The 21,436-nt window shown below is 39.8% G+C and overlaps 1 protein-coding gene and 1 long non-coding RNA gene across 3 annotated transcripts in view; one reads left to right on the forward strand and one right to left on the reverse strand.

Annotated features, from left to right (window-relative positions):
• Positions 1 to 161: 161 nt before the first annotated feature.
• Positions 162 to 16,976, forward strand: LOC124270014. The gene is made up of 3 exons (XR_006896652.1): positions 162 to 1,605; positions 2,439 to 2,445; positions 16,965 to 16,976. It is a non-coding gene; the product is annotated as an uncharacterized LOC124270014 (long non-coding RNA).
• The window catches only part of LOC124270012 (adenylyl cyclase-associated protein 1-like), a 102,729-nt gene continuing 84,406 nt past the window's right edge, over positions 3,114 to 21,436 (reverse strand). For both annotated transcript variants that reach the window (XM_046705037.1, XM_046705038.1), the window contains exons 9-14: positions 17,387 to 17,567; positions 11,681 to 11,859; positions 9,736 to 9,859; positions 9,444 to 9,526; positions 6,911 to 7,054; positions 3,114 to 4,365 (exon numbers count right to left, since the gene is read on the reverse strand). In XM_046705037.1, the coding sequence (XP_046560993.1) occupies positions 4,285 to 4,365; positions 6,911 to 7,054; positions 9,444 to 9,526; positions 9,736 to 9,859; positions 11,681 to 11,859; positions 17,387 to 17,567 (792 nt within the window). In that variant the 3' untranslated portion in view covers positions 3,114 to 4,284. The remainder of the gene's footprint in view (positions 4,366 to 6,910; positions 7,055 to 9,443; positions 9,527 to 9,735; positions 9,860 to 11,680; positions 11,860 to 17,386; positions 17,568 to 21,436) is intronic.

A 21,436-nucleotide genomic window follows, 5' to 3' on the forward strand; every position in this document is an offset into this window, starting at 1 on the left:
AAATATTTCTTATTTCTTGATTGTTTAAATTTAAAAACTTTATTGACATCTTTTCTCCTTTGAAAGATTGAGTCTTCAACAATTTATTGGAAAGTTATATTTTTATAAAAACTGTTCAGTTCAGAATTACAAATTAATTTTCCAAGAGAAATTGTGTGTAAATGTGTTTTCAGATATGCTATATAAAGTTATATTTATATATTTAAACATTACGTGTTAGTGTAGTCATTCATTCCCAAGGCTAGTGTTATATCAGGGAGACTATAAGACGCTGTAGATTATCCCTGGTTATATGCATGGTGTTGAACATGCACTTGTTAGATATATATCTCATTATTATCATTTTGTTCAACTCTTGACAGAATCCTAATTACAACTTTGTTATGTGTTGTTGCTTGAGGTTGTGTGAGTGAAAGTTATGGACGGGATTGATATGTAGTGTTTTTATTTCTTGCAGGGTGAATGGCTGAACCTATTCATTGTTTATAACTGTGTCTTACTTTTCATATTTTGATGTTATAAGGCAGTGATGACAAGTATTTAGCCTACTGGGTGAAATTTGATGTGTCATGATGTTAATTCCCAAGTATTCAAGATTTCTGAAGTTTGCCCATTGCTCAGACTAGTATTTATTCAAGACCTACAGAACTGGTTATGTGCCTGTTGTATGTGGGCACCTGTAAGAGAGAGGAACACTATGAAAAAGGAATTGTAAGGCTATTTTTGTATTAGTTGGATCACAGAACATTCTACCCTGTTTTCATAACAAAATGTATTTCTTTTCAATTTTCATCATTTATTTGTTAAAAGTAATGCTGGTCAAATGGTCAGTTGACATTCATATTTCACCACACAGATTGGTCAAGCTGATGGAGTAGGGAAAATATCAAGAGTTCTGTCCCTTGTCCTTGATTCACAGACTTTGCTGAAATTATCTCCCTTGATCTTTAGAGACTTTTCAACATTTCGGAGTTTGAAAATCAAGATCCAAATGTTGACACTGATGATATTTTTCCACCTTTAGCAGAAAAACTGATCCATCAAAAGAAAATTATATGGTCATTGTATCCATTGTAAGATGTAGGGTGTGATTTTGAAGACTTTTGCTCACATCTGGTTGTGCCATCCGACTTATTTAGAGCTAACTGTGATAAGACATTGTTGTGTCACTATATATCCCACCTTTACATGTTATGCACTATACTTTTATTCTGTGATGTGGTTTGACTTGAGGTCATTGGATGAAATAATACACACCGACATATCACAAAGTCATTGACAGGAAGGTGTAAACATGACATTTTGTATTTATTATTATTACTAATTGTTATAACAGCGACCCATAATTACTGCCTTTGGCAGTTTAGTGTAAAATTTCATTAATCTTGATTCCCAAGAAATTTTAAGATAATTAAGCTGGTTTTATTTAACGGGTAGACTTAGAATTTGACTGAACCAGCAGTTTCATTGCATTTCTTGATTTTGTTCAATTTTGTGAACAATTTTTGGAATGACATTATTTCTTGTGGACAGCTGACAATGTTTTGTATATTAATATCCAGACATCTCATGGCCGTATAACTGTTGTGTTTAGTCTAGTTGGTTGTAACTTGTTTTAGTTAAGTTTGGTACGTACATATTGCTTTGTATATATATTGCTGTTATCCACGAAACTTCTTTGCCAACATAGCGTCTGGTGCCTTGTAGTTCTAAATGACTGCTCATGATTGCTCTTTCTGTGATAAACCCAATTGTTACTGTAGATGAAAACATGGAGAATAAACCTTTTGTCAACAAATGATGCCCGTGTTGTATTTTACAACCATGATGTTGAAAGTGTATCTTCTTCATCCTTACTTGATAAATTTGTATGTAACTTGATCCTCCATGATGGTTTATAACCCTACTGTCCAGTAATAATAATATAGCTTATGGATGGCAACCTCTTGTTTATTGCATAGAGTGACGTTTCGGTGTAGATTGACATTAACAGCAGCATATAGTTGATAAGTGACACGTAACTGGTTGGGTGGGGAGTAAACACAATAATTCATTATTTAGAACATAACAGAAGTGTTATGCATGTGAAAGATATTGGTGAGTGAATGGGTTTACATAAATAAATGAGCTACATAATTTTTTTCTACACCATGTGTTTGTGTCCACTTCTATGACCTGTCACACAGACCATGCTTGACCATCCTGCATAGCAGATATCTGAACTATAGCCACACATTTTTGAGCTCCATAAATGTTCCACAGAAGATAAATTCTAAATATTTACCCTGGTCTCATTGTTGGAGATCCAGGTTGATAATGTCTACTGTTTATCTCTTTATATTTCTGATGAGTATTCAATGAAATCCTTCTTTCTTTGGGGTAGCCTAGTGGCTCAAGCATTCGGTCATCACACTGAAGACCCTGGTTTAATTCCATAGGTACAATGTGTGAAGACCATTTCTGGTGTCAGCTGACCATGACACTGCTAAGTTCAGTCACACTGTGGACTAGGGGTTAAACAGTACGCTCTTACCACAGAACGGTACATGTTGCGGTCGAAGGCCTTCGGTTTGGTATATGAGAACTTACTTCCGTGAAAATAGTGTCCGTCCAGCAAAGAAATGCATAGATTTTGACAAAATGATTTGATTTCTAAATTTGTTTGGAAATGTTTAAAAAGGTTAATAAAATGATGATACGAAAACTTAAAATACCAATTTTTGGATTGTGTTTGTGCTGACGAGGTCTTCATTCTGGACTGCTTTACAGATGGGGAATATAAATTGAATGGTTCTGTACATATATATGGGGATAGCTTTAAAGATGGCAATATAAGGTATTCTTACACTGTGCCTAGGATGAAGCCACGGCCATGTTACGGTGGAATATATCCTCACACAAACCAGAGTAGCTCTCTTCCCACATCACACGTCAGCAGCCATGATGGCACCCAATCTTTATATAAGGTAAGCCTCTCTGTGGAGAGGAACACTGACAAAGAACTTTCAGCAATATTATGAAGAATGGGTTTCACCATTTGAACCCTGGTGAGTAATGGAATCTTGGTCCCCACTTAGCTGACCAAGACAGGGCAAGAAAATAACACAAATCTATTGAAACAGCACCTTGGTAGTCTATTTATTTCACATTATTTTACCAATTATCAATACATAAATATAATCAACAAAATGTTCCGGACAGCAAAGTTCAAGCTTATATGTTGGTTTCCTTCGCCTCCGCTAGTGGTGTAGCTCACGTGAGAGTAACCGTACTGATGTACTTACATGAAAGACAGGTCAGGAGCCCCACAAGTCCCCTACACCGGACACAGATACAGGCAACTATATCTCAAGCAACATTCCTTAAGTTTGCATAAATTGTCTTACAACACAGGCTCATTGAGCAGATGTTGGACAGGAAGGCCTCCAATACCCCTGATTGCCGCCATTGCTTAATGCCCAAAAGGTTTATTGATTATGGAAGGCTGAAGCTATTTCTAAAATTTCTGACATGATGTCAATTCGGATTAAATACGAATCCAGCAACCTGATCAACTCTCATATAATTCTTATTCTAAAACTATCTACTTCCTACTGACAAGGTGGCAGGTGGTAATTGGGCTCTAATATTCCTGGGTCTTTTGAACCACAAAACAGCACTTCGATTGATGGTCCACTTCTTATGGGATACATAACAAATACACAACAAACACAGGTCTTCCTCGATCATTCACTCAACCTTTCAAAGGCAATGGTTTCTATCATGTTACATACAGTCAATTTCATTCCCGTAAACCTTCCATTCCCTCTTAGGATATGTGTGATGTAGAACAGTGGTTGCTGCCGATTTGGTAACATGTCAGAGATCCCATTTGGCATTGAGGACTTGTGGTACCCCCATGTTGCATCTACCGGTACTTAATACAAGGCATTTAGCTGAAGCATACTACAGCATTTGGTCTCAGTCTTATAATGTAGTCATCATCTTCGTGTAATGTACAAGAAAGCTTTTTTTAAAAAAAGAATAAAACATGAAAAATATATTTTTCTTCAGACAGAAAATAATAATGATTGCAGTATTAGGCTTACATTTGACAGCTTATGAATTTGTGGATTAATCATAAGGTTTATAAAATGCTGCTGATTCCATAAAATAGTGCACAATGTTAGAAAAGTTGGTTTGTACAAAGATGTTAAGATTGAAGGAATATTGTGGTTGAAGTTTGTTCAGGCAGCACATAGCATGAAGCTGACAGCATGACATTTTCTCAGCACCAATCCTGCTTCAAATACTATCAGTCGCAACCGTGACAAACTTGGACCCGTTCCATGTTGACTTGAACTGTTCTGGGAGAGCAAATTCTTTCTGCAACACAAAAAGGTATGCAGTTGGTGAGTGAGTGCACAGAATCCTGGCAATATTAGTGATATATAGTCATGGCAATATCAGTGACATATAGTTATGGCAATATTAGTGATATATAGTCATGGCAATATCAGTAATATATAGTTATGGCAATATTAGTGATATATAGTCATGGCAATATCAGTAATATATAGTTATGGCAATATTAGTGATATATAGTCATGGCAATATCAGTAATATATAGTTATGGCAATATTAGTGATATATAGTCATGGCAATATCAGTGACATATAGTTATGGCAATATTAGTGATATATAGTCATGGCAATATCAGTAATATATAGTTATGGCAATATTAGTGACATATAGTTATGGCAATATTAGTGATATATAGTTATGGCAATATTAGTGATATATAGTCATGGCAATATCAGTAATATCAGTATATATAGTTATGGCAATATTAGTGATATATAGTCATGGCAATATCAGTGATATATAGTTATGGCAATATTAGTGATATATAGTCATGGCAATATCAGTGATATATAGTTATGGCAATATTAGTGATATATAGTCATGGCAATATCAGTGATATATAGTCATGGCAATATCAGTAATATATAGTTATGGCAATATTAGTGATATATAGTCATGGCAATATCAGTGATATATAGTTATGGCAATATTAGTGATATATAGTCATGGCAACATTACAACTAGAGTAAACTATGGTTATAACAAACATGCTTACACAAAACTGTTACATAACATACTATGTTGTCCCGTCCACTTGCTGTATATCTTACTTTAATGCATATAACAAACTATGGGTTATAACAGATATAAGTTAGTTTACTGTTCCATACTTGATGTAAGCCCCAAAAGGGAAGAATTACTGAGATGTTTACTTAGGTTAAAAGTGAGTTGAAGAGCAAAGTCAAGGTTGACCATTGCATTTAAATTTTATTGTTTCAATCAACATTTTGGTCCTGGTGCTAGTGAAAGGTAGTGAGTGAGTGAGTTTAGGTTTATGCCGCACTCAGCAATATTCCAGCTATATGGCGGCTGTCTGTAAAACATGGAGTCTGCACCAGACAATCCAGTGATCAACAGCATGAGCATCAATCTACAAAATTGGGATACAATGACATGTGTCAACCAAGTCTGCGAGCCTGACCACTATATCCCGTTAGTGGCCTCTTGCGATAAGCATGGGTTAGTGAAGATCAATTCTGACTAGGATCTTCATGGGTCAGAACCTGAACTGAAATCCTTAAGTCAACCATACTCTTGACTGATAAAAGTACCACTATCTGTACCAAAACAAGTACTCTGAAAAAAAAATAAACCCAAACTATTATTTTTCTACTGGTTCCCACTGGTCAAAGAAGTGCCACCTAAAATCACTTTGAGCAAGTGACACCATTTGGTGGTAAGCCAAAACCAGTACAAACATTCAGCAATCTGGGATTGATATACTCTACAGTTAGACACTGTATCTCAAGGCCCTTGACATGTGGCTGCACTACTTGAATCTAGCTATCATTCTGACTGGTATCTTTAACATGGTAGTACCACTTGAATCTTGGGACCATTATGATTGGTATCTTTCAACATCAACTTCAAAACCACTTCACTCTCATTTTGAACAGTGTATATGTATGTTATTTACAGGACTTTCCACACAGGAAATATAACAATGAAACCATGTATTTTCTGTTTCAGTTTGGTATTCTGGGAGATTATATTAGTCAGTTTCAATTAACCAGGAAGTGGGAGCACTGGGATCACATAGTGATGTCATCTGTATCTCCAGTATTAGCACATGGAAATGAGAGCACCTGAATGAGTAACATATTAAAATATCTCTATCTGCAGGAGGCATGGACAGTGAGCAAGTCACGTTGTTTAAACTCAGAAAATATTCCATCTATATCTTTGTGGTCTATGAACATATCAGAGTCTGATTTATCGAACAAACAAATGAAACAATCCATTGGGGACACAATGACATGGGATATTCATTGATTAAGGTTAGTTTTACGCCACACTCAGCAATATTCCAGCTATATGGCAGCGTCCTGTAAATAATCAAGTCTGGACCAGACAATCCAGTGATCAACACCATGAGCATTGATCTAGGCAATTGACATGAACCACATCAGAGAACCTGACCACCCAATCCCGTTAGTCGCCTCTTATGACAAGCATGGGTTACTGAAGATCAATTTTAACCCAGATCTTCACAGGTCGAGTCACAAAGTCTGACCACTTAAACAGAAATTAGCAGCCTCTTAAGACCAGCTTGGATGTTGGATGCCTCTTAATATTGGGCAGAGACCACCCTGAGACTGACGTTATGCGCATCGATTCATCTAGTCAGTTACGACACACAATCTGCTAGAGACAAAGGACAGTTGGTGTTCCAGGGTGCCCTCCTCAAAGTGCTATAAACATGCAGCAAGGAGCCAACTTACAGTGTTCGACTGGTTGGCCAACAAACTATTAAAACAACAACTTGAATCTCAGTTTCTGCACTTACATATTCTCCATCAGCTAGAGGAACCAAGATGTTGAGTTCGGAGGATTTGGCTGTGACAATCTCAGCTTCAATGGACTCTTTGCTAAGGTACATCATGCAGCCATCTGTCTTGTCGATAATAACTGTGTTCACTTTTCCAGTCACCTGAAACCAACAGTGGCAATTCATCACGATGATCACAGATGTCCTGAAACCAACAGTGGCAATTCATCACGATGATCACAGATGTCCTGAAACCAACAGTGGCAATTCATCACGATGATCACAGATGTCCTGAAACCAACAGTGGCAATTCATCACGATGATCACAGATGTCCTGAAACCAACAGTAGTAATTCATCACGATGATCACAGATGTCCTGAAACCAACAGTGGCAATTCATCAAGATGATCACAGATGTCCTGAAACCAACAGTAGTAATTCATCACGATGATCACAGATGTCCTGAAACCAACAGTGGCAATTCATCACAATGATCACAGATGTCCTGAAACCAACAGTAGCAATTCATCACGATGATCACAGATGTCCTGAAACCAACAGTAGTAATTCATCATGATGATCACAGATGTCCTGAAACCAACAGTGGTAATTCATCACGATGATCACAGATGTCCTGAAACCAACAGTAGTAATTCATCATGATGATCACAGATGTCATAGGCATTTTCATCTGATTGTCTGTTGCAGGAGGATAAACTTGGAACATGTAAAGCACATCAAACACTAGAGGCCAGTTTATTTCAAACAGATCAGTTGTAAGGGTAGTCTTATCTATTTAGGACATTGAAAACACACTACCGAAAGATTGTTGTGGGAACTTTGACAGCACTGATTCACTTGCTGAAGGGCAGATAATCTGTATTTCACTGTGGTTTATTGAATATCATCTATGTGGATAATATTGAGACGATAAGACAGAGGTTAGTGGACAATGGAGAATTGTGCTGAAGAGGAATTAACAGTAGAGATTATCAACACAACACTGGGTGAACACTTGGATCTAATCCACCGTGGAACATTGATGGATCCCAATCTTGAGTTGCAATATTTCAGTTACCTGCCATGTAGGATAGATCCCCAATGTCAGTGTCATAGGTGTGAACACAAGCTCCCCTACTGGTCAGTGGACAGGTCATAGGTGTGAACACAAGCTCCCCTACTGGTCAGTGGACAGGTCATATGTGTGAACACAAGCTCCCCTACTGGTCAGTGGACAGGTCATAAATGTAAACACAGCTCCCCTACAGGTCAGCAGACAGGTCATAGGTGTGAACACAACTCCCCTACAGGTCACAGGACAGGTCATAGGTGTGAACACAGCTCCCCTACAGGTCACAGGACAGGTCATAGGTGTGAACACAAGCTCCCCTACAGGTCAGTGGACAGGTCATAGATGTGAACACAGCTCCCCTCCTGATCAGTGGACAGGTCATAGGTGTGAACACAGCTCCCCTACAGGTCACAGGACAGGTCATAGGTGTGAACACAAGCTCCCCTACAGGTCAGTGGACAGGTCATAGATGTGAACACAGCTCCCCTCCTGATCAGTGGACAGGTCATAGGTGTGAACACAGCTCCCCTACTGGTCAGTGGACAGGTCATAGGTGTGAACACAAGCTCCCCTACTGGTCAGTGCACAGGTCATAGGTGTGAACACAGCTCCCCTACTGGTCAGTGCACAGGTCATAGATGTGAACACAGCTCCCTACTGGTCAGTGGACAGGTCATAGATGTGAACACAGCTCCCCTATAGGTCACAGGACAGTTGATAGATGTGAACACAGCTCCCCTACTGGTCAGTGGACAGGTCATAGGTGTGAACACAGATCCCCTACAGGTCAGCGGACAGGTCATAGGTGTGAACACAGCTCCCCTACAGGTCACAGGACAGGTCATAGGTGTGAACACAGCTCCCCTACAGGTCACAGGACAGGTCATAGATGTGAACACAGCTCCCCTACAGGTCACAGGACAGGTCATACGTGTGAACACAGCTCCCCTACAGGTCACAGGACAGGTCATAGGTGTGAACACAGCTTCCCTACAGGTCATAGGTGTGAACACAGCTCCCTTACAGGTCACAGGACAGGTCATACGTGTGAACACAGCTCCCCTACAGGTCACAGGACAGGTCATAGATGTGAACACAGCTCCCCTACAGGTCACAGGACAGGTCATACGTGTGAACACAGCTCTCCTACAGGTCACAGGACAGGTCATAGGTGTGAACACAGCTCCCCTACTGGTCAGTGGACAGGTCATAGGTGTGAACACAGCTCCCCTACAGGTCAGTGCACAGGTCATAGGTGTGAACACAGCTCCCCTACTGGTCAGTGGACAGGTCATAGGTGTGAACAAAGCTCCCCTACAGGTCAGTGGACAGGTCATAGATGTGAACCTCTTGAGAACCTCACAAGCACTGACAAGACAGCAATGATAATTCGCGGATGTCTGATTTAATAAAATGGTGTCCTGGCCAAGCTAAGGGATAAAACTCTGCACATAAGATATCAATAAGACATGACGCACCTGACCCTGAACGCTTTGACAGTTGATAAATTCAATGGAAGACACAACGTCATCAAACACCACAGCACTCTTCTTGCAGCCATCTGAAACAGATATGTCAGAACAAACTGTTATATAACATTCACTGAACAGACTCTGATGCCAGCAGTCACTTGTTGGATTGTCAATCAGGAGATACATTACTAGGTTCCTTGTTATATATCAACCAATCAGGAAGAAACGTCAGTTTTAGAAAGAAAAAAAACCAGGTGTAAATTTACTGATTATGTGTTATATGACCAGTGCTACTCACCAAGCAAGATGGAGTTGACCTTGCCCTTGACACTGATGGTGCTGCCAACACATTTGTAGATGTACACCACCTGCTTGGACTGCGTATTGTCAATGACGATGTCCTTGTTGTTGTTGTGGTATTCCTGAAATACACGGACATGGGTTCAGATACAGTCAGTTATGGACAGTAAAACAACTTACAGGAGTAGTCTGCCCCATGAAAGGTCTGCCCCTGGAGTAGTCTGCCCCAGGAGTAGTCTACCCCAGGAGTAATCTGCCCCTGGAGAAGTTCTACCCCAGGAGTAGTCTACCCCTGGAGAAGTTTACCCCAGGAGTAGTCTGCCCCTGGAAAAGTCTACCCCAGGAGTAGTCTGCCCCTGGAAAAGTCTACCGCAGGAGTAGTCTGCCCCTGGAGTAGTCTGCCCCAGGAGAAGTCTACCCCAGGATAGAAATGTCCTTTAGTCAGGTGGAAGTATTCTTCTATTATGACAATGGTCTCCTCCATACTGGCTAATGCTGGGAATATGTTTAGTATATCTATGTTGGTGCTGATGATTGAGATCATATCCCTGTCTAGTCTGAGGCACCTCTACCTCAGCACCTTCACATAGTGTGCTTCATGCAGCTTTGAGTGAGTTAGTTTGGTTTAAAGGTACTTTGGACAGATCTCCATTGCATGCCATGACATGTCAGCTTGATGTTGAGATGCCTGAAGGGATGAGTTCAGTAGATGTTAACAACTTTCGTAAAAACCCATGAGCTTGGGTATGGTGCAGACAAACCTAGAAATATGATTGGAGCAAACTCAGAATCGAACAAATGCTCCTTAGGTCTCCAGCATGTCCAAGGGGTACAATTGTGCACAGATAATTACGAAACCTTAGGCAACAGCACCCCTGGAGCACAGTGAAGCATTGAAAAGTAATTATTGACAATTACAGCATGTCAGTAAATATATAATGTAACTAAATGCAATACCTCAGCTACCCTGAAATCTCATACAAGATCATGTCAAGTGTAGTGGTAGTTTACAGCCACACTTGGCAATACTTCTTTGATGGGCATTTTAGAAGTTGAGTTGAAGAATGATGACAATTTTTATGCATACACAACTTCTTTTATTCTGTGAAGGGCGATGTTTCGACATAGATTCAAATGTCGTTGTCAAGCAAGTGATACATGAGAAACAAATACAACAAGCATTGTCACTAAGGTGACATAATCCCCAGCCGCAAATTATCAAATCAAACTTATAAAGTAATGAAAGTTTAAGATGAAGTTAAATGTCAACAAAAACATGACTAATCAACCTCTCTTGATAACTGGCTAAACAAGCGGCGGGGGATAATGACCCACTTCTTGTCCTGGAGTAGGGTATGGAGGACCTGTACTGAGATTCCCCAAGGGGGTTGTCTGTGGTAATGAGTGATATATATCTAACAGTACTCACAATGACCCACTTCTTGTCCTGGAGTCGGGTATGAAGGACCTGTACTGAGATTCCCAGAGGGGTTTGTTTGTGGTAATGAGTGATATATATCTAACAGTACTCACAATGACCCACTTCTTGTCCTGGAGTCGGGTACGAAGGACCTGTACTGAGATTCCCAGAGGGGTTTGTTTGTGGTAATGAGTGATATATATCTAACAGTACTCACAATGACCCACTTCTTGTCCTGGAGACGGGTATGAAGGACCTGTACTGAGATTCCCCAAGGGGATTGTTTCTGGTAATGAGTGATCTAACAGTACTCACAACGACCCACTTCTTGTCCTGGAGTTGGGTATGAAGGACCTGTACTGAGATTCCCAGAGGGGTTTGTTTGTGGTAATGAGTGATATATATCTAACATTACTCACAACGACCCACTTCTTGTCCTGGAGACGGGTATGAAGGACCTGTACTGAGATTCCCCGAGGGGGTTGTTTGTGGTAATGAGTGATATATATCTAACAGTACTCACAACGACCCACTTCTTGTCCTGGAGTTGGGTGAGAGGAGGCCTGGATACAGCTGCAGGGGCGACCTTGGCCTCGGGCTTGGGTGCTGGCTTAGGAGGACCTACAGCCTTGAATGGGGCGGGGCCCTGTCTCAGGGCAGGGTTCTTGTGGGTCTTCATATCATCAGAGACCTTCTTCAAACCTGAAAACAAACATATCCTTTTAAAAACATTTACACATCAACACCACGAGGTCCGCACCAACACCATGATGTACAGAGTTTCCAGACTGATGTGAACAATCACAGTTCAAGTCACCATTTCAGGTGATATATCAACTGATGCTCCAGATATGATAGATATAGACCATATCCAAGCTCCCATAAAAGCAACCTTAACTTTTAACCTATAACCATAACTGCTGATAACACATGCATTCAAAAGGAACACAAAAACAACCTACAATCTGTGTTTAACGCCCACACATGGCTCAAAGTATAAGGAAGGCCTAGAAAGACATGAAGACAAATACTTGGTGTTGTGAGGGTCTGGGTGACATTACCTGTGTGCCCAAGCTGTGATGGGAAGTACAATGCTTATGACTTAGTATAGTTCCTGCTGTAAGCTTACACATAAGGAGGAAACTGATAAAAGCTTGCTGTGGTCAGAGGCGGCCAGGATCGGCAGCAGGTGACTTAAGGACAATCCATACACAAGGAGTGGGAGCACATCTCATGGCCTGCCTGTATTTGATATAACACGTTGTCTTGTCAGCTCGGTGTTACATGCTCTGCTATTAGCGTCGTGTAAACATAGCAGGCAGCTGGCAGACGTTATACCGTATACCCCAAACAAGGACTGTCAATATGGCATAGGACAACCACCATTTGGAGAGAGTCGGCAAGACGTTTTCTCTATGCTGGCTTAATTACTACTAATGGGAAGGGGCATTAATGTTAAACAGTATCTGATGATGAATGTATAGTCTAGCATTTCTAGTTAGTTAATATACTTTATTGGTACCTGCATTTGCTGTCAACCTCTGGTTTACAGGGTGAATATCTGATGGATTGATACTAAAGATCATTGCAGTTTACATTGGCGATTTGCAACTGACCTCCCATCCATTGTAACCATCAAATCCACAAGTCAACACGCATCTTTGACCAGCACTCCATACAGTATCTACATGACACCACTTTTACCAATATTCCAGCAATATCACAGTAGGGGACATGGCGTGATAAGTGAACATTTTAACAACTAGACTACCCCTCCACTCCGTGTCCACATGAGGTATAGGACAGAGAGGATATTATATGAGGGCCCATACCATACTATGTTTACTACATGCGTGCCTAAATGTTGGTATTTCCCGAAGCGAGAGCGAGTGATATACCGATATTTAGGCACGAGTGTCGTAAACATAGTATGATATGGCCACGAACATAATATTCTGTCTATTAACGAAGTCGTCAAATTGAGGAAAATAAACCCAAATCTACTTTCAAACATAGGCTACCCGCCGTCGCCGCATGTAGAACGCAACGTCATAGAAGAAACATGACGTCATAGCATTGTTCATGGTGTCACATCACCATGGCAAAGTGATATTTTGCCCTAGGGCATCATATGAAAAATATGAACCCCCGATATTTTCACCCTTGTAGGTAATAAACCACATTAATACACTGAGTTTAGTTTTACACCGATTTTAGCAATATTCCAGCAATATCACGGCGGAGGACACCAGAAATGGGCTTCACACATTGCATCCATGTGGGGAATCGAACCCGGGTCTTCGGCATGACGAGAAAATGCTTTAACCACTTGACTACCCCTCCACCCAGTGTCCACATGAGATATTGGACACCACATTAACACAGCAATAACCTGTATGGATATAATCCACATAGTCACATGACTTTGTGTGGCAACTAAAGTGAAAGCTGAAGCAAACAGCAAAATGTCAACAGATAAGTAAAATGAGTTGAGTTTCCCTGAGGTGAACACTCCACTCTCAAAACTTCGCCAAACAAACACCCAGGGTTAAGATGTTCCAGGTCATTCTTGAACACACAATCTTGAATGGACAGAAAGGTCCATACACTTCTCATACACTTACGCACAGAGAATAAGGAATGTATTCACAGAAACAAATACTTGGACACTAACCACGAAAAACTGTTCTGGAGTCATTTGGTGACAGTGATTGAGAAAGCCATTTGAAAACAGGTTCGAGCATGTTGCTTCGAATGAAGGATGCAAACATTTTTTTTTTTCAGAATGAAATACATGTCACCCTTAGGAGAAAAGGTCAAGTAGCTACTTAAGTAATGATGTAATGAAAACAAGCCTGACCTTTTAACCTGTTTCAAATTCTAGGCACCTCTTCAACGTTAAATCACATATATATAATTTAATCTGAGTTCCCATTTTACTCAGTAAATTATATGAAAACACAGTTGTAATCAGTCCCAGGATAAGTAGTGAGTGAGTATGGTCTTACAATGCGTTTAGCAATATTCCTGCAATATCACGTCAGGGACACCAGAAATGGGCTTCACACATTGCACCCATGTGGGGAATTGAACCCGGGTCTTCAGCATGATGAGTGAATGCTTTAACCACTAGGCTGCCCCACAGGATAAGTAAGAATATGAAATAGTTACAGTCACATATAACCACTCAGCTGACTGAGTTAACATCTAAGTCCATCAACAGTTCTATTATGATGTTATTCTCGACCCCGACTGAATGTAGTGATTGAGTGAGTTAATATTTAACATCACATCGGCAATATCTCAGCCATATCGTGACGAGAATGTAGTGATGATGATGGGACAGTGACTTACCCCTGACATGGACGCTGTCGTCTGACAACAACAGGGAAGTGACTCGCAACAGCGGAAACACTTACAACTACTCGTGTGGCCAGCGTACTGCTACGCTGCTACAGGACATTTGAAAACTTAACTTTGAACTTCTCAAGGATTTGCAATGTTTCCAAGTTCTGCACAGCTGGTCAAATAAATTCTTTGAAATAATTCAAACATTCTATTGTGGGCACATATTTACTTAAAGTGTGAAAAGGATGTTACAGTAATTACAGTGTTTAACTGTAGCATTTTATTTTTCAGCTAAATATGTGATGATCAATCAAAATGTTTTAGAAACATGAAAAAAGCCTGTGTGATATTTGGGAATTCATAAAAATGACAAGTTACTGTCTGTTTGTATATATTAACATGCACGAGAACTTTCCTATAAATAGGATTATGAGTACTTCCTCGATTTGTCATACATCCTTCTCAATAATGTCCTCATTGAAACTCACTCCTATCTTATACATGTATATATAGTTCCAATTTTTCATCAGTCTTGATCAAGATTATCTATGTGAAAAGTCCTGAAAGTTTAGATATCTGTATTTCCAGTTTAATCTCAAATTCAAAGCAATATTTGGTGTTTGCCTATTTTAAAGTAGCCTCATTTCCACATAAAACATTTACTTGCTTTCTTTTCTGAATGAAATGAATGAATTACAAAATATTAATGCTGATTGAAAGTATTCTGAACTTGGATAATGTTTTTGTTAAGATGTTTTACAGAATATTTTTGGTAACACAGAGCGGACATATTATGTAAACTTTACATCTTGGAGTAATGGCCCAAAACAAATTTAGATTTAGTATTTCAGTATATAATGATCACGCAATAATCTTGTACTTCAAGTCATGCCATAACATGTAGATCTTATACAACTTGATAGGAATTTACTATGGAACCATTTAGAAAGCATCACACATCAGAAAACAGAAAATGGGGAAAGAAAGAGAAGAAATTAATATATACAGATATATATGATTATGCGTGATGGAAAAGCATCTAGTTTTGTAAGAGTAAGATCACTGAACAAAAAAAGCATTTTTTCAAATTCCAGAAAGCTTTCAAGAACATTCGTCTCCTTGTCATCAGCATGTGAATGAGGTGTGCACCTTTATGTCACCACATGCAAGGTGTGCACAGGTAGAGGGTCAAGCAGAGGCTGAGGCAAGCTGCATGTTTACCTAGCCTTCTCCGTTTACTGTTACCTGCACTTCTTGTGATTCAGGTAATTAGACCACTGCAGGGAAACGACACAGCGCTGTGCTGAACCAGTTTATCTGGACAGGTTTAATCAAATGGGGACTACATAAACATACCTGATATTCATGTAACATAGATGGACTCTATTGGTATGGGTGACAGTGAGTTTAGTTTAGTTTTATGCTGCTTTTAGCAATATTCCAGCAATATCACGTCAGGGGACACCAGAAATGGGGTTCATACATTGTACCCATTTGGGAATTGAACCCAGGTCTTCAGCATGATGAGAGTATGCTTTAACCACTAGGCTACACCACCGTCCCTTGTAACACTGAGACAGTGGCCCTTTGACTACTTCACTTGGTTTGATTGTTGGGATTTATTATGGGGTGATCAAAATACGTCTATTGTTTGTTCTTTAATGACACATTCAGCAACAATCCAGCTACATGAGAGGGACCTGTTTTTAATCAAGTCTAGACCAGACAAATTAATGATTGATAATAGCAGGGCTGATCCATGCTGTCAGGATACTCTGAGTGAGTTGTCTTTTACACCAGTTCTAGCAATCTTCCACCACTATCAATGCAGGGGACACCAGAAATGGGCTTCACACATTGTACCCATGTGGGAATCAAACCTGGGTCTTCTGTCTGATGAGGTGAGGTGAGGTGAGATTGGGTTTAACGTTGTGCTTGAGAATATTTCGCTCATATGACGACGTGCATGCGTGTGTATGTGTAGGTGCGGCTGCTTGTACTAGCCCAGACTAAAGCTGGTTTTATAGTGCTAGCCCACTGAGATACCATGCCGCAGTGAAGCATGAATACCCCACTCAGACACATTATACTGACTCTGAGCCGACCAGTCCTTGTTGTACCCATTAATGCTGAGCGCCAGGCAGGGACCAACAAGTACCATATTTTAACGTCTTTTGGTATGACGCGGTCGGGGATCGAACCCGACCTTCTGTCTGATGAGGGAACACTGTAACTGTTAAGCTACCCCAGGGTACCTTGACACACCATCATAATGCAAAACTAATTTTTTGTAATTGTATTGAACTATGAAAATACAAAAAAAGCATACATTATTACAGTATTAACGTTAAAACTTTGAAGTTTAAGCGAACTGTTTTCCATATCCTTTAAACTTTGTTCTGTCACGGGTGGAGAGGTTAGAAAGTAATAATAACAATTAAAATTGTAAAACAAAGGAGGTAGTACAGGTACTACAGATATGTACCCCAGGTACGTTTGTACCCTAAATGTACAGTAATGTACCCTAAACAAAGTCAAAATACAGAAACGTACCCGGCACCTTACACGGACGACGAGTCCCTATTTCGCAACCCAAAACCGAAACCGTATGTAGTTGTTCCCGTTCAACTGACTGCAAATTTTATTGTGCTCTGCGAAATATTCGTTACTGCATATGGTCGTTTCTTATAGAACGCAATCAAATCTAATTACAACCGTATGACAGTTCCAATCAAGAAAACAACAACACAATGGAATCATCCAAGGGTACGTTTCTGTATTCCGATTTTGGCCTGGTACTTTTCTGTATATAGAAACGTACCTGGGTACACATCTGTAGTACCAGTGCCGACAACGTCCCCTTCAGCGTAAGTACACTCACCTTTTGTGATATCTGTTCCCCTGTTGAGCTGACTGAACAGGGCAGCTCGTTCTTGTTCAGAGCCACCCCCTGCTGGGGCGGAGTCAACAGGTGCTGGAGGAGGTGGAGGAGGGGGGCCAGGAGGGGGTGGTGGTGGTGCACCTCCCCTGGCTGGGGCAGCTACAGCACTAGCATCTCCTCCCTGTAATAAACACAAAACATTATGTTTCTGTTGGTTTTCAGTAATTTACATAAACTATAGGAGCATTAAGTGAGCAGTAGTGTGAGTGAGTATGGTTTTACGCCGCTTTTAGCAATATTCCAGCAATATCATGTCCGGGACACCAGAAATGGGCTTCACACATTGTATCCATGTGGGGAATCAAACCTGGGTCTTTGGTGTGACGAAGTGAACGCTTTAACCACTAGGCTACACCACCGCCCCTTAAGTGAGTAGTAAGGGATTATTGCAACTTGTATATTTCAGCTAAATAATACCATGTCAGCCATCACTGAACCCAGCGTCTTTAACACCACATTCTGCAATATTCTAACTACATCAAGGTGGTCTGTCAATTATTAAGTCTGGTCCAGACAATCCAGTGATTAATATTCTCAGCAGACACAGCCAACCAAGTCAACAAGTCTGACCATCAAATCAATTTAGTCTCCTCTTAAAATTACAGTTTTGCTTGTATTATATGAAAAAATCAGGGGTTCAATAAAATCTTCTGAGTAGTATATATGCATTGCAGGTTTAAATCCACAAACAAGAGTAAAGCACTGATCTTTATCTTGGGGAATCTGAAATATGAACCAGAAACTGCAACTAAGGGACATAACTCTGCAAAGGGTAACGTGTGGTTTTGAATCAATGGGCAAAAAGTATTTTGTTGACACACAAATCTGACTTGTAACATTTTTGAATTTCATATCTCCATCTACATCTCAAGCACATTTAAGTTTCATTTAAAACTGAGGTTATCATATTTATGCATGCATTTCAGTTTCATGTCAGCAAGTGTGTCAAAAAGAGGAAACATTTAATTTGGGCTGTGGTTTCATTTAACATTCGTCTGATGAAAACATGAGTTATAAAAACTGTTTCAGATAATAAAATATCCTCAAAATAACTCATCTGCAGGTTTTTTGAGCTGTAAAATACCAACAGCCTCAGCATGATCAGGCGGCATATATTTAACATGAGTTTCATCATAGAAAACTAATCAAACCTTTCATACATACAGGTAAAAACTCAATAATGATCATCAGTAACTGGCAGTTATGTAATTTGATTCCATTGCAGATTTCAAGAACCCTTTGTAAGCACAATGTGTTCATGTTGGATGGAAGTAGAGCAAGAGTTGCCTCCCTTCCATCACACCGCATTGCAGCCACTCTGGGTTCTGAACAAGACAGGCCACTTGCCTGTGAACAAGGCACTGTATGAAGCTTATGCGGCTTGCAATGTACATTTATGAACTCCAATATAATTGAATATGATATCACTAAGGACACCAATACATGTTGCATCAGTAATGGTAACCGTTAGACACATGTGACTCTACCTGTCTAAAGGGTACAGACCCTCTTAATGATATAAACTTTGTAAGTATCATGTACACTTCAGAAACCACCTGGCTCAAGGATACCCTGAAACCACAGTGACCCAAATTTTCAACCTTACTACAGTGAAGTACATTTATCACAAACACACTCATAACGACCTGACGAATATAACAAAATGTTACATTTTTGTCCTGGCAACATGCTTAATATTTTCCTCTAAATGCATACAACAAACATCTAAATCAGTGGCCCCTTTAAGTTTGGTATAATCCTAGTTTACTGTACTCAACTCAAACATTTAACTGGTTATATACATGTATTGGTGCTGTCTTGACCTATCACTGACATTGAGACATAAGCGTAATTATCAAAATAAAATCAGTGTTATTTTAAAAAGGAAAGAGAAAAATCCCTTGGTCGTGTGTCAGACCTTGTAAGTAATCTTTGCCTTTACCATACACCTTGGGGGGCAAGCATGATGAAGCACCACAAAAAGTCTATGTGCTGCATACTGAGTTGAAGGAGGTCAGAAAACTGTACACAGTGTTACCACTCAGGATTCAACCTCGGTAAATCCATCTGCCTGACATTCTCCAAATATGTTATTTGTCTTAAAAGTGTTTTATACTATGCAATAAGCAGGCTGCCTTCAGGAAACAAAACCAAAAAAGTTTCAAAGCTGTTCTTTCAATTTTCTCTTCGCTTTTTCTGTTGCTGTTTTTGCAAGCATATGGTAGTTGAGCGAACTCGAACTTTCAACAGTAGAAATTGATCATATCCAGATCTGGCGTTTCACTCCCTATACCGTTTCCTCTAACAATGACAGCATGGAAAGTTGGGATCAATCGTCGGAAGGCGCTTGCCAAATTAAGCAGCAGGGTTAGATGAAAAGAACTGAAAAAGTCGACATCTTCTTGCTTTATGACATTTCGAGCTGTCAAACTTTGTTACCTCTCTTCATTAACCTTGGCAGAATAATTTCAGACCTACCATACAATATTTTTCTCTCGTAAAGCGAGTGTAAAGTGTATTAGGGTTTTAACTTACTATTAATTTCTTATAACAGAAGTGAGTTATGTCTGCGCAAAAAGCTGAAGATAAAGATGAAAAATAGAGCCATAAGATGCTATATTTCATCATCAGCCATGCTTAAACTTGCATCCATCTCTGTAAGTAAATCATAGGTATAGTACTAATGCTCAGATCACACACACACAATTTCACATTCATGAACCCTGCGCTGTCACAGCAAAAGCAAAAACCCAAAAAATACATTTCCAATATGGCTACAGGAAGTTTGGATGAAGTAAAAAATGGAGATGCACTCATACATTCCTTTCTTAGGAGCAACCGAGGAACCTCAGTGATTTTGTTGATAATGAATATTGTGCTAAACACTTGAAATACCATACTACTACCATAATATCTTCTTGAAACATTAGAGACAAAAGGGAAATTCAATCATTACAACCACAGAGAACCAAAACCATAAGGTTCATCGACACCAAGTCTAGTACTTTGGGCTAATTAACCAATTGAACATTTAAATTGGAAGCAACTTCTCATCAAGCTTGTCATATCTGGAGAAGGTAATCCATGGCTGAAAGTATCACCTCAATCAGTCTTTCTAGTGCCCTGACTGCTGACACACAGCCAAGGTATGGGCATATAATATCCCCTCGCGATTCTAGTACCATCCAGGAAATCCCAGTATCGACCCATACTTACAGTATTACCTACATTAGTGACATGAATACTCACACACGCTTTAGCCAGAGTCAGTTCAATAGGTGCTCTACAAATTCTCTCACCTCATTGCCGTCCCTGTGCTCCTTGAGAGCTAATTGCTTGGTCTTAGTTTTGATAATATTCATTTGGTCAAATACTCAAATTTCTCCAATTTATGCAATCTCTTCTGAACAGACAATCCCGACGTAAACGGAATAAATGACGTTAGGGAATCCACTATAGGAAATGGCAGGTGCTTGTGATGTGTAGCTGGTCAACTAATGAGTATTCACATGCTATATTATACAATATATTTTAACCTTACAGATCTTCCACCCTGGTAAACACAATGGTACAACTGACATTTTAATAGTGCACTAACACAAAGTACACTATTTTTGCATAGATGAACTATACAACACAGTATTCTCAACTGCACTTTATGAAATGCTGTTCACTTGGTTAAGGATTTTACTACACACCTAAACAACCCAGGGTAGTTCAAATTGTGTCTAGTGCAATACAGTGCACACTTACTCTGTTTCCTTTCTTAGTTGGAGACTCAGATTAAACAATAAAGATTTCAGAAGACCAAACTTAGAAGAGCATGCTTAACAGGCATTGTTGAGTGGAGTTGCACATTTGCAACATTGCGATCATCTTGTAAACATTTTAAAATCACCCAACATTCTTGTTGAGAACAACTGTCCAACTAGGCACCATAATCCAGCAGTTCATGGTCTCACATTCCCAAAACAGAGTATTGCTTCACTG

Source organism: Haliotis rubra, unplaced genomic scaffold (assembly GCF_003918875.1).
Source record: "Haliotis rubra isolate DU_JTF1 unplaced genomic scaffold, ASM391887v1 Scf149, whole genome shotgun sequence".
Lineage (NCBI taxonomy): Eukaryota > Metazoa > Mollusca > Gastropoda > Lepetellida > Haliotidae > Haliotis > Haliotis rubra.